Source organism: Aythya ferina, assembly GCF_964211825.1.
Source record: "Aythya ferina genome assembly, chromosome: 1".
Lineage (NCBI taxonomy): Eukaryota > Metazoa > Chordata > Aves > Anseriformes > Anatidae > Aythya > Aythya ferina.
This window is the reverse complement of record NC_140296.1, coordinates 33,050,825-33,065,047: the sequence shown is the minus strand read 5'-3', so window position 1 is coordinate 33,065,047 and position 14,223 is coordinate 33,050,825. Positions and strand designations below refer to the sequence as shown.

The window sequence follows — 14,223 nt, the reverse complement described above, 5'->3', positions numbered from 1 at the left end:
CTTCTGCTGTATCTTTTCACATCAAAATGAACACTGTAGCAATGAATACTGAATTTCTGAAATATGTGTCATCAGTATTGTTCTATTCTGTATCTGACTCTTCAAACAATCATACGTCTTTGAGGTATCTCTTGTGGTTATAGAGCACTGAGTGAAGGTTTTCATTTTCACTGCTCCAGTGACACTCAGGTCTGTTCTGTAAAAGTCTGCAGCTAATTACACATCCATCAATGTGTAGAAGTAGCTTGTATTACTCATTCTAATGCACAATACTTTCTACTTATCTATAATGATCTTCATCAGCCATTGGGTTACCTAATTGTTCAGTTTTCTTAAGTACTTTCACAGTTTGTTTATCTATATATACAGGTGTTTTAATAATGTTCATTATTAAAATATCAAAACACCTCCTAGACATTACTGACTTCTGAATAAAAATGAATAGATTATTTTCAATTTAAATGTTCTATTTGTTCAAAAGCTGCTCTTTTACTCCTTTTTTTTTTTTTTTTTTTTTTGAAATTATTGGTTGAATAAGTATTTCTGTGCTTGCTTTATGTAGGCAGGTATGAAGAATAGCAAAGTGAAGGCATTACTAGACTATGGGTTAAGTGCAATAGAGCACCTAAGTAGAGCATGTGATGTTCTTAGTGTAAGATACAAGAGAGGAAAGAGGTGCAAGTCTTTGCCTCAGTTTCCCCACTGGGTATTACATCTTTCTTGAGCTCTTACTGCAGGTCAAGAATGCAATACTTTCCAATGCACAATTTCCATCATCAGTTAAAACTCTCAGCCATACTAGTATTTGTATTTAATTAATTTAGAAGTTGACATGAAGTTAATAAGTTGGTTCCAGGAGAAAATAATGCATACCAGAACATATATATTTTTTCTATCAAATCTTAAATCAGCAGTTAAGATGGAGTTCTTAACCATTTTTTTCCTACACCCCTAGGTATCCCAAATGATTTCCCCTGACTGTCTACAATTTTCATATAGATTTCATAACTAGAATTATTTTATAAAAACATTTTAGTGTCTGGATGTTTAAATTTTTGCACGTGTGTGTGTTAAAGTCTTAGATTGTTAGTAATGCCTTAAAGATGTTGTGACAGTCTTTTCTTCTGTGGAGAAATGGAGTTATTAAGACTTGCATGTAAATTAAATTGTATGTTATTCTATTCACTAATCCAGAGATCCAGTCCTCTGTTTTCCCTTCCCTTCCCTTCCCTTCCCTTCCCTTCCCTTCCCTTCCCTTCCCTTCCCTTCCCTTCCCTTCCCTTCCCTTCCCTTCCCTTCCCTTCCCTTCCCTTCCCTTCCCTTCCCTTCCCTTCCCTTCCCTTCCCTTCCCTTCCCTCCTCTATTTTTCCCTGGTGCATCTTTATTGAAATGTATAAACTTAAGCTTAGCAAGGCAAACTATGCACTTTCAGTCAAAATTAAGCCCAAACACTGTGAACATAGATCAGTATAGAATTTGGGTTGTTCTCTAATCTCTTGCTTGTATTAGACACATATACAAAGCTGAGATTTAGTAATGAAAAGTACATGTTTTTTGTATGAACTGGATATGAATCTTTAACAGCAATACACACAATAGCTCCTTCCCTCTGTTATAGCATGAAACATTTGATATCCTGAAACTCAATGCTTTCTCTAGAACAATAAGAAGTAGGCAAGAGAAAGATGGTTCCAAGACCTCAAACCTCACAGTCAATCCACAGTTTTGAAAAGTCAGTGAAGTCATTATAGCCCAAGACAATTCCACCACTCTACCACTCTAATCGTCTTTTTTGGGCCCTAACAATAGAAATAGTCTAAATGCCAAGCTGAGAATCTGAACTTCCTATACCTCCATAACTGGTGAACATAAGTAAATATATCCTGTGTTTTCAGAAAAAAAAAAAAAAAAAAAAAAAGTGAACCTTCACTGCTGCATTGCTGCAGTCTGAATTTATACTGAGTAGATGGGTAGATAGCTGGATGTATAAAAATACCCTTGATTTGAAAGTCACATAATTCTGTAGTACTCCAAGAATTTAATAAGTATAAAGAAATATCTACCTTTCTTGTCTGTCTTTTCAGCATTGTCTGCAAGGTGTTGACTCTGTGTACCTATGAAAGATGGGATGCAAAACTGAAGTTATTCACTGAGATGAATATTTTACTTTTAATGGAAAGGTTAAAATTCAGTATTTGTCTCATGTACAATACATATGCTATTCTGTTAGCAAAAATCAAGCCACTTTTCTTTTGCTTGGCACCTTCTAAGCATGTAGGTGAACAGTAAGAACGGAGAAAGGATCTGTCATACTTATTCTCCTTTGAGTCAGAAATTCTGCTTTCTCAAAGTCTGAGTTTCCACAGGTGGGATATCCATTCATCAACAATCCACAGCTTTGTGACAGAAACTGTGCTAAAACAAGCAATTTTAAAGTTTTGGAAGTTTTAGTTCTCCTTAAGATGAGGGTTTAGGCTAAATTTTAGGATTCCCTTTTCTTCACTGAGTGCTCTCACTAGTAAGCCACTATACAAGATGTCAGCATCTAATAACACGATGTGTTATTACAACTCAGCTTCACTGAGGTGCCTACATACCACTTTAAGAGAGCTTTTACGCCCAGGCAGGGTGTGCCATTTCCCTGCAATTTGGCATGCTCTGCTGGCGTCCCAGCATTCAGTATGTTGGCTGTTAGGATTCAAGGACTCTCAAGTTAGTAATCACTGGAAGCTACAGGTGTTGTGACAATGAGTCTTAAAACACTTACAGAAGCACCTGGATGACCAGGCTGTCTGCTCACTAAAGGCTGTGTTATTACCAAGCACGTGCAACAGAATTACTGTTGTGTGGCTGTTTTGTTGTTTCAGGAACTGTATAGTTTTGACAGATTTTCTTGAACATAGATGCTTAAATTTTTCCTAGGTTGTGCTTTAGGTACAGCTTTTACTTGAATCATGGGGAATTAGGCATTTCCCTGGTTTCGGAAGCCCAAATACTTATGTGGATCTGGTTCATGCATGACTAATAGTTCATGAAATTGAGCTGAACTTCAACTGAGTAGGAATTTGAGTACTTTCAGCAGGGTTGAACACTTTTTGTTAGCCCTAGTGATATCTCCTTCCAAGTGCCTTCAGGCTAGAGAAGAACGTAGGCAGAAGGAGAGAGGGAAATGCATATTTGAAACATTTTCTATATTTGTGTGTATGCGCATGCATGTGCACTGTCTGCAAGCACTGTTATATGACTGTTACAAATAAAAAAATCCTGGGTCATAAACACCTGACAAACATATCAACCATTTCTAAGAAATCACCAACTCATATAACTGAATTGTGAAACTGTTCAAGCAGTATGTCAAAACAAAACACAGCACAATAAATAATGTTTTACATTATATCAGGTTAATAAATACAAAGCAATGGAATATTAAAGAAAACATTTTATTAGAATTATGATACTGGCTACACACTTCAAAGAAACAGAATTATGTATCAGCATATTCTATCAACAAAAGGGGGAAAAAGTTTACTTTTCTCAAAGAAAATTATTTTTTTCTGAAATAATTGACAGAACATTTTGTGTTTATTTTGTCTCTCCCAAAACAAGGATAGGAAATAGAATGTTTCTTAAAATACCTTGTAAAGGTAGTATTGTTAACAATCGCTATTATAGTGTTTTCTCTAGTTTAAGGTCATTTATATGAACAATGGAATGATTAGAAACCAAAAAAAATTCTACTCAGTTCCTTTATGAGATAGTGGCATAACAAAAACGTTTGTCTCCTCAGAGAGATACTTTACAAACAAAACAAAAAAAATAGACTTCCAAAATAAAACTGGAATTTAGATAAGGCACAAGACTCCCAGCCCCATAGAAATGTTCAGCAGGACTGTGTGTGTATGTAAAAAGAACAGCTATCACTGCTCTTTGTCTAAGTGACATTCAAAAACAATCCTCCCTCTTCAGGCATCATTCTCATGAAATATGCCTGTAGGACTCAGAAAATATAAGCATAAGAATAGCAATTAGCACAGTGAGTGCTGCTCCCTGCTTCCTCCCACCTGCTGTCCACCCCTTTGTATGTCCATCTCTCTAGAAACTCTCTGGCACTCTCAAGTGCTGATCCCTCATGCACATTCTGGCCACGACTTAACCTCCACTATCAGGCTCTCAGAAGACTGCATGGACGTATGCAATGCATGCCAGAGTTCCTTTACAGCTGTACGTATTTATGCAGAGAGCCTCGCCTTGGGCCATGGCTTTGTGTCACAACTATATGTTAGGCCGTGTAGGCCAAGCTTAGCCCCAGTTTAATAACTAGAGCAACTTCAAAGGACTTGCCTCAGTATGATATGTATTTTGCAGAATGGTGCTTGCTCTCCCTCGTTCTTTCAAATCCCTCCTCTTAAGCATTCAATCATTATCTGCTTTTCTCCCTCATGCCCTACATGTTCTTAAATTAAACCATCAGCATTGCCATGTTTCATTTATAACACAATGAGACTCGTATTATCTTTGTCGTAGCACTTACCCCATCTTGCATCAGAGATGCTTTCGTCTCTGCTCTTCATATATTGTCTGATGTAGACTCTGGGGTGGGAAGGCCTGGGCTTTTAAATCTCTGTGAAGTACTATTTGAATTTGAAGTGATACATACATATTTAATTAGAATATGCATAAAAATAATTACCAATATTCTTAGCTGGCCTGAATGCAAGACGATATGCTTTTAAATCTAAGCTCTTTTTCTCTTCAAAATATAAGCACAGACATTTGCATCAATATTTTAAAAAAGAGATTTGGAAGAGAATATCTCTAAAAATATACCAAATATATATGTTTATACATAGGAAAGTATTTTCTTCCATCATAACTCCATCCCCCTCATTCTTTGAAACTGTACAAATCCTTACATGTAACAAAATAGGCTGTATAAACTAAGGACAGCAGGTTTATTGGGGGTCATACAACAATCTCATAGCCTGCCATTCCAGCTGTAATTGTCTGTCTACAATCTTTTATGGTCAGATACAAACAAATTCTGACTGACTCTAAACCAATTGGAGTCATAGAAGACACAGATGAAACAAAGTTTCCCTGTAATAAGTTGAGTAGTAAGGCATTAAAAGGGCTACTGAGTCTATATATCTTCTGGCTGGCTGCCAGAGCAGAATGATTCCATGTCTCAAAAACAAAACCAAAACAAACAAACAAAAAAAACAGTCTTGCTTTACATACAAAAATATGCAGAATCTCTCTTCAGTGACCAGAGCACATAGGGACTGAGTGAGCCAAAATCTGTGTGGGCAAGTTCTCAATAAGGTGTGATATTGCTGAATCCAGATTCAGACCTAACAGTATTTTTCACCATATACCTCCAGCAATGTTTTGTGGAATCCTTTTTACCTGCTTCCCAAGCAGTTTCCCTCGATGAAGCAACACAAATTGAACAGTATTAGAATATTTGTGAAACATAAGAAAAGGTATATTAATAAAGAAAGTAAGAAGGAGAAAAGATTAGAACTGAGAATTTCTTAGCAATACAAAACTTCAGAGTTGAAAAAAAATAAAAATAGAAAAAGAAAAAGAAAAAGAAAAAGAAAAGAAAAAGAAAAAGAAAAAGAAAAAGAAAAAGAAAAAGAAAAAGAAAAAGAAAAAGAAAAAGAAAAAGAAAAAGAAAAAGAAAAAGAAAAAGAAAAAGAAAAGGAGATTATTATAAAAATTTTTATATATTTTTTTTATTATAAAAATTATTATAAAAAAAGAGAGAGAGAGAAAGATCCACACTGTGAAACCAGAATAGCCTAGACAGGATAAATAGAAAAGGTCAGAAAAGGGGCCAAAGATGGGTATCACAGGTTGATGGATAGATTGTTTCTGATTCCATTTTGCTGCAGTTCTGTTATGCCACTCTGAATCTGGGGGAATAGAAGGGAAAAAAAAGGCATGGAAATAACTTGTGTAAAATGTGATTGAATAACTTGTGTAAAATGTGATTGAATATTTTCATACTATTATGTGAAGAGGCTGATTGACATTCAGATATATGGTTACAATTGGCTTAGCCCAAGGGTTTGTCTAGTCCATTTCTTTGTTTCCAGGGAATCACAGTGGCATGCCTAAGACTATAGATTGCATTTCCTTATGATGTTCTCCTGGCTTAGGCCATTTATGTTTGTCTTTGTAGTAACAAGCAATGTTACTAACACTTCCAAGTACTTTTTTGGTTTCCCTTTGAGCACTGGTAAATTTCTTGCATCTACAATATCCTCACTGAGTGAAGAATTGCTTCATTGGGTTTATTTATTACTGCTTTTTATTGTTGTTTTGTTTGAAAGTTAAATTTTCATGGCCACATTCAGTGACTTCTTTTTTTTTTGTGTTGGAGAAAAGGAACAGTTAACATCTACCAGTACATGCCTTTTGCATCCCTAACTCATCTTTTTCATGACAGAGTCCCAGCCTACTCAATCTTTCTTCCTGAAGTTGTTATTCCACACCTTAACGTCCTTCTCTACACTTGCCATTTTATTGGACACTGTCCCAGTCTCATAAGTCTATCTTCATTACTTCACAGTTTTCTCTCATTCTTACTACACAGGACAAATCCATATTTGGACAAATTCATGTTTTCAGCAGACTGTCCTCTCCCTGCTCAACCCCCTCCATGTTGTCAGCAAAACTTCATGATTCCCCTCACCAGAACTTTTGTTCGGTGCAGTGTCTTCTGCATTTGTTCGCCCTTGGAAGAAAATAGAACTTACTCCCTCCTCTCCTGTTTTCTGGATGTGGTAATTATTTGCACCCATAATGCAGGAAGAGAGGCAGCAATCCAAAGTAAGCACTCATCTTAAATATAAAGTCAGAAGTGAGAGGGTTGTTTTGTTTTGTTTTGTTTTGTTTTGTTTTGTTTTGTTTTTGGGGGGGTGGTTGGTTGGTTTTGTTCTGCTTTGTGTGTTTTGTTTTGTTTTAAGAAGATGATACAAATTCTTTGAAGCATACGTCATTTTTCCATAATTGCATATTTGTCATATTCTCAAAGAAATTTCCATTACTCGATGCATGAGAAATTCAGATCATCATTCATGCATCCTGTCAGTCTGGAGGTGGGTCACTAACAGTGCACTGGCCAGGCAGCATATTTCCAGAGCTGTTTTGTTTTTCCAGAATGATATTTCTTCAAGAACTCTGTGGGGCAGTTCTTACAATAGGAGAAATATTAGTTCAATAAATGGAAACTTACTAACCTCCTCTTAAGAAAGTTTACTCTCTTATAATCTCCTTTTATAAACTCCCCCCTAAATACAGCATCCTTTTAAGGTACATTGCTGTCATTGTCAGGAAATAACCCATCCATGTCCTGCTTGATCACAACTTTATTGATGGCAGTCTCTGGTGGAGAGATGGGAAAGTGCTTCACTTCTATTGCCAGTTGCATTTTGGGGCAAAGGGGATACAGTCATAATCTACCTGTGGCATGCCAGACAACAGCTCTACTGAGACCTGAGGTGGCCATCATGCCTCACGACTTAAAAAACACAAAATTAAGAGGGCTGACTTGCTTCTGATGGAGTAAATCATTGAGCCTGATGTTATTTTTCCTATTTACAGAAAGTGGAGCAGCTTTGTGGAGCATTTTTGTCTTTCCAGCCTTCCTTTCCTTCATATTGACCTTATCATTAAACACTTTGCCAGTTTCAGAGTATACTGCAATAGGCTGTGGCCTTTATCAGTACTGTATACTTTATTTACATACCAGCTAGGGTAAAATTTCAATAAAAGCAAGCTTGCATTCTTTTATTTAATACAAAACACTTTTTTTCCCCTTCTTTAGCTGAAGTAAAGCTTCTGTTTTATGGCATTTTAAAGCACATTGCTTATATTGCTTTTCTTTTAATTAAGTAGGTGTCACTAAATGTGACTTTAAAGTATTTTTAGATTCTCTGATCTGTACTTTTGCCATCTTAGATAAGCTCAATATATCTGAACTGATAGATTGAGGAAATCTATTTAGTTAGTTTGAATGTTTAATGTATTTTTTCCAAATAATGTGGCAAGATCCTATGATGCAATGCCCCATTCATATAGAGGGTATGTCAACATTATCCAGAAAACTACAATAAAAAGGGTTGATATGGATTTTGACTGACAAATTGATGGTATAACTGGTACTTAAAGCACTTATATGTACTCAGGATGTGTATTGTCTACGTGATACATGTGAGTATATGTAATTCCTAATTCTGTGACGCTCCAGTATACTGTATCTTACTTAAATTTACAAACACTAGCTAAATTCTCTCTCTCCCATTTCACTGCTACATTATAGTACAGATTATTTAATTTGCTCTTCTAAAGTGTGTAGTGGCTGAGCATGAACACATGTATTATTAAATAGGTTACTACAATTGATTATAGTTCTTGGCTTGTAAGGCATCTTTATGCTATCCTTGGCCTCAGGCCCTACCCAACTCATGTCCAATTTTCTTCCAGTTTCTCTCAGATTTCTAAAAAGTATCTATTATTTCTTATATAATGTAAGGAGCCAGATCACATCATGGTAATATTCAGTTCTCTAGATAGTGTTTAGCTTAAGGTAGAAGTGTTTAGCTGTAAGGTAGAAGTGTAGAAGTGTTATGAAGGTTAGGTTCATAATTTGAAAATTCCTGTGGGCACTTACAGTGGTATACAGATGGCATATAAGCAGCTAAGTCAGAGAACATTAAAACTACTTCTGTGCCCTTCAGCCTTGTGCATAGTGTTATGGTGTCTATTGCATTAGGTATAGCTTGGGCAGTTCATGAGTTCAAGGCTGAACATGGGATATGATAAACCACACTGTTTCATTGTAATCTGTCTTCCTGGCAAGGTCTTGGCACATGCCAGGTAAGATCTTTCTAAAAAAACTTCTGGGCACATTTTAAAGTATAGCATAATAGAATCAGAATCCCCAATATATAAAGCAGATGAGGCCACCCTATTCAAAGGGAAAAAAAAAAAAATCTTATGCAATTTGACCTCAGAACTGTGTTAGACACCCAAACTAGTCTTACAAGAATGAGGGTGAGCCCACAGTGCAGTTCAGAAGTGCACAAAGCTATTGGTGAAGCTAATGGTTTGGTGAAGATGGTTTGCTTCCACTTCCAGAGATGACTCAGATCCACACTGCTTTTTAGAGAGATCACAAATATGAAATGGTTTTGTTTTTATGTGTGTTGTTTTTTTCCTAAAATGTACAAACTGTTTTCTACAATTTTTCTATCATGTATGTCTAGAAGTGAGGCAAGCATCTAGCTTTATGTCTTATTCATTAACCAGCTGGATATTTGGATATCATTTTAGAGGAATCTGAGAGTTCAAGACAAGAAAGACTCAAATCCTCATTTCCTTTTTTACTGGATTAATATTTCTTTTACCTGACAAAATGCTACTCCTTGCTTTCCCTACAGAGGAAATTTATAAAAGAAATAGAAATGTGAACTCCCATTTTGAAAGGTGCAAAAGTAAAAAATCAAGGAAGTCATATATAAATAATGAAATTAAAGACTGACCTTTCACTAAAGTACATCTGCCTTCAGAATGCTTTCATGACAGTGTAGGGAATCAGGCTGATAATTAGCATGCTCATTTCATTACAGTTTGTAGACGTGGGCTAAAGTGAACACCTCCTACCCATTCTGTCCTTTATGTTAGGCATATACTGTCCTCCAGATGGATTTCTCTATTTCTCTAAAACTATTTATGCATGCATACTTATGTTTCCTCTCTTCAGTTGCTTAATTATACTCTATACCTGTAATGTGAAAAAATAACCAAAATCATTAATTAAATCCATATTTAGACAATTACTTAAAAAGTAATCTGATTTTCAGTGACATAAAGCATCAACAACTCTACAAGATAGAGGATTTTACAGATACCTTCACAACTTTGGAAATATTTGGCTTTAAAATTACCTGTTGCTTTTAACCTGACCTTTTAAAATTACCTACATCTCTCTGATTTCCTTAACTTCAAACACTGTCCATATGTGGAGGTGCCCAAATTATTGCCCCTAGTGTGTGTTCATCAAGCTTCATTCAGAAGCACACTGACAAGTTTCTTTCAGGTCCACAGTAAACTGCACATACAGAGTGTGGTGGAAAGCCACATCCTAGAAAAGTTAGATTCAGGACATAAATCTAGATGTGTGTTGACACAAAGTCAATTCTTGCCTTAAAAATAAACTGCCTGGTTCAAGCTAAGTTATGAAAAATAACACATTTTTTTCTATACTCACTATCACATCAGTTTGCTCACAAGCAAGGGACATGAAAACACACAACGGATGAAGAACACGTCTGCCCTTCTCTGCACTGCTTTCTTAGTAGGTCTTTGCAGTGGCCTACATAGTCCAAAATAAGCCAGTTTTCATGGGCACTTCAGCCTTGCAGGTATCAACTACTGAAAAGGAACACTAGTAATTTTAAGACAATTATAGCTGTAGAAGCCAAAATATTTTACCAGACCAAATGACAGCTTTCCCTAACACTTCAGACATTTCCGCTTTTCCAATATTTATCTCATTCATCCCTATCTCTCATTTTTGCCTTTTAGTCTCCTTTTTTTATTAGGTAATGTCTATGGAGTGATATCACCTCTCTAACTCATTTGACTGCTTATGGTTCCAGGTAGGAGGTTGTTTTAAGAAGTTACAAGTAAGCTCCTATACTCTTAACTTTCCCACCCTGAAGAAAAAGAAGGAAGGGGAAATATATATATATGTATATATATATTATTTATTTATTTATTTATTTATTTATTTATTTTTCTGCTCCATTCAATCTAAAAACTCCTTAAGTGAGCTGCTGACTTATGCTGGTAGGACTTCATTCTAGATAACTGTTTCCTTGATGCCTTCTCATCTGCTTTTTGCCCTCTCCATCAGCTACCCTACTACTTTTTAAAAGCAATTCACAGCCTTGGTTTTTCATCCATTTTCAATTATAGGTATTAGTATTCTCCTCTGCTTTGTACTGACTGAGGTCTTCCGCTCTGAGTTTGCCAACTGGTCCTTAGTTTTTACCCTAAATCCTTTCAATGTTGGTTTTGTCTTTGGCTTTTATACTACTTGATTGTAGGATTCACTTCCATCAGACATCAGAATTGTCAAATCAACAAAGTTCTTTGGGGGAATAAAATAAAATAAAATAAAATAAAATAAAATAAAATAAAATAAAATAAAATAAAATAAAATAAAATAAAATAATAAAAAAGAACTTTTCCATTTAATTTTAAGACTCACTTCTCAATTTCAAGTTCAATACAGTTCTAAGTTTTTGTTTAAGGTATTTTTAATATAAAGTGCTTTGAAATATTTTGTATGGGCAGCATTATATAAATTTAATTTATAGCTGTACTGTAAGGTGAACTTAATTTATTCTAAAGCCAAAATGCAGATTTTGCTTTATCTGGTCCTGTAATGACAGTTTTTCTGCCAGACTTTGTATCGAATCTTAATAAATGAAACTTGACTCAGAGATACTGGAAGGATCTGACATCTTGGAAAAACATGTCTGATGAATCATAGACATAAATTAGACATATAAACTATCAATTAGGTCACCCATTTTGTCCTAGAGCCAGTAAAAAATATTATAGTCCATTTGCATCGTCTTCTAATTTCTAGTCTAGTTTGCAACGGGCAAAGGTGTGCTGAATCTGAAACGTCAATTTGGCTCAGGTATTCTTTCCTCACTCATATCAGCTTGTGCATTTCATACCAAGTAAATTAATCAAAATCACTTTTGATCAAGTTTAACTGGAGGCAGCGTTAACTTACAAGTTAATCAATAGCTTTATTCTCCAAAACTTATTGGAATTTTACATACACTAACATCTCTGAAGACACACTTCCCTGCAGTAATATGTAGGGTATTTTTCTGTCTTAATCTGTAATTACTGCTAATTATGGACTATTCCAGTAAATAGTTTCATGCACATATTTTAAAGCATAGTAAGAATCTCATGTAAACCACATGTCATGCCTAAGTCCTCATCTGGCTCTTGCAGTTTTCAATATTCATATAACCCACTATCGTTTGAATAAGATATATTTTAATCTTTTTTTTCTTTTCATCTGTCATTGAACATTCTCTTCACATTTCTAATCAGTGTAATCAGTGTAGATAAATGTAAAGTGATACACATGGGAGAAAACAATCCTAACCTTACATGTGGAATGACGGTCTCTGAGATAGATGTTACTACTCAGGAATACATCTTGAGTTATTATAGATGGATCTATGAAAACATCAAATTAATGCTAAGTAACAGTTTAAAAAAAAAAAAAAAAAAAAAAAAAAAAAAGCAGCATTGATATGTGACTGTATAAATTCATTGTCTGCTTTTATCTTGAGTACTATGTGAGTTCCCCATCTTAAAAAGGATATAGCAGAACAAGAACATGGAGAAAAGGAACAAGGATGATCAAGACATGGGATTCCTCAGACTGGAAATAAACAACTGAATGAGAGTACAACAAAGGTCTACAAAATCATACACAGAATGAAAAAGATAAACTCAGAATTATTTTGCACTCTCTATTCCAGTAGAAGGCCTGAAAAATCTGAAATGACACTAGCACAGGAGGCTAAGCAAAGGAGTTATTTTGTAATATAGCTAATTAAGCTATGGAACTGTATTCCACTAGATATTGTGTATTCTAAACATTCTCAAGAGTTCAATAGAGAACAGACAAATCCATGATTGAGTGGGAAATAACATCAAGAACTATAAAATATTAAGATAACTTCTCTTGCTTAAAAAATAAAAATAAAATAAAAATCTTCCAGTAGTAATTGATAGGAGCTAGAAGAATAAGAAGCTTACCTCTGCTGTTGCTACACAGGAGACAAGATAATGAATGAACAAGATCTGTTGGTCTGAAGCAAAGTATGCTATATTTTGGTTTTAATAATTTATTTTGCTTATTTTTTAGACTATTGTATATATATAGTATATATAACTCTTATGGGTTTTCCAAGGTTTGCAATTATGCATTTCTTATTACAATACATCAAGTTAAATTTCTCCATAGCCCCTTAATATATAATTCCCACTAAATCGATTAAAATTAGTCATCTGATTTTGCAAAATGATTTGCTGCATTTGAAAACCCCAATTGGCATCTTAGTGTAACTTTGACAAATAAGATTCAAAATGCTGCCCATTATTTTTTGTGACATTCTCCTTAAAGTTTATTTAGTCTTTCTGCAATATGCAAACAAAGTGATTAATCTAGATGTCTAATTCAGGGTGAAAATATATCAACATTTTAAGCACAGAGCTGTGAAAGGTTAAATCAGTCTTAACAAAGGCTTAAGTTAGCTAAGCAGTTCATCAAATGAATTTGCTTCAGGAGGCCCACATTTTCATTTAGTGATCACAGTATTTAAGGAGTTTAAGGAAGACCTATTGTTCATGATTTGCAGGAAAACCTATTACATGTTGGTGGTCTCTAGTTTAACTTCAAGTGCTTACAAAAAAATGACTGTTGAGCTAGCTGTCCAGATTCCCTCTATAGCTATTAGGAGAAATGTATCCTTACAAGTGTAATTACGTTCCAGTTTAGAAACACAAATTATGCAGAAACACCTAATGGAAATGTCCACTTCTGTCTACTGGTGATGACAGTATCCTGTACAATTTGTTCAAAACCAGGTAAAATGAGTTTCCAGCAACCCAATCCCAGTGAACTACATCACTCTTTGCAAACTCTTAAAGGTAGTTCCATTGACTACATAAGGCAAGTGGATTTACTAAGTTATTGGGGTTTTAGTATATGAATTGCAGCCTCTTGGGGGTTGCAAAAGGGTTAAAATTATCTAACAAGTATTCAAAATAATATAGTCCAGTTTATCTAGGACAGCAGGATGAAAACTAGTTGAAATTTCTATGGAACATGCAAACACAATCATCTTTCACTCATCTTTTCACATTTTCTTCCTCAAGATCAACACTGTGGAGCCAGACAAGAGGGACAGATAGGCATGGGTAAACTAAGAGAAAGTACCAAAGAACTGCAAAAACACTGATTTAGATTGGTCTTTATTTCCTTCTAACACGAAGATATTTCCTAATGTTTAGTGTAGCTAAGTGAGCCAATCAAATTGTCCTTGGTCATAGAAGTAGGCTCAGCGTAACACCAAATCATAATTTATGTAACACTATAATGTGTTCCGT

At 35.0% G+C, this 14,223-nt stretch overlaps 1 protein-coding gene across 1 annotated transcript in view; it reads right to left on the bottom strand.

Annotated features, from left to right (window-relative positions):
* LOC311445746 (uncharacterized protein) overlaps positions 1 to 14,223 on the bottom strand; it is a 72,036-nt gene that overhangs the window by 44,368 nt on the left and 13,445 nt on the right. Inside the window, exons 3-4 of the mRNA XM_084538146.1 lie at positions 4,532 to 4,631; positions 2,064 to 2,114 (exon numbers count right to left, since the gene is read on the bottom strand). Coding sequence (XP_084394272.1) covers positions 2,064 to 2,114; positions 4,532 to 4,543 — 63 coding nt within the window. The 5' untranslated portion in view covers positions 4,544 to 4,631. The remainder of the gene's footprint in view (positions 1 to 2,063; positions 2,115 to 4,531; positions 4,632 to 14,223) is intronic.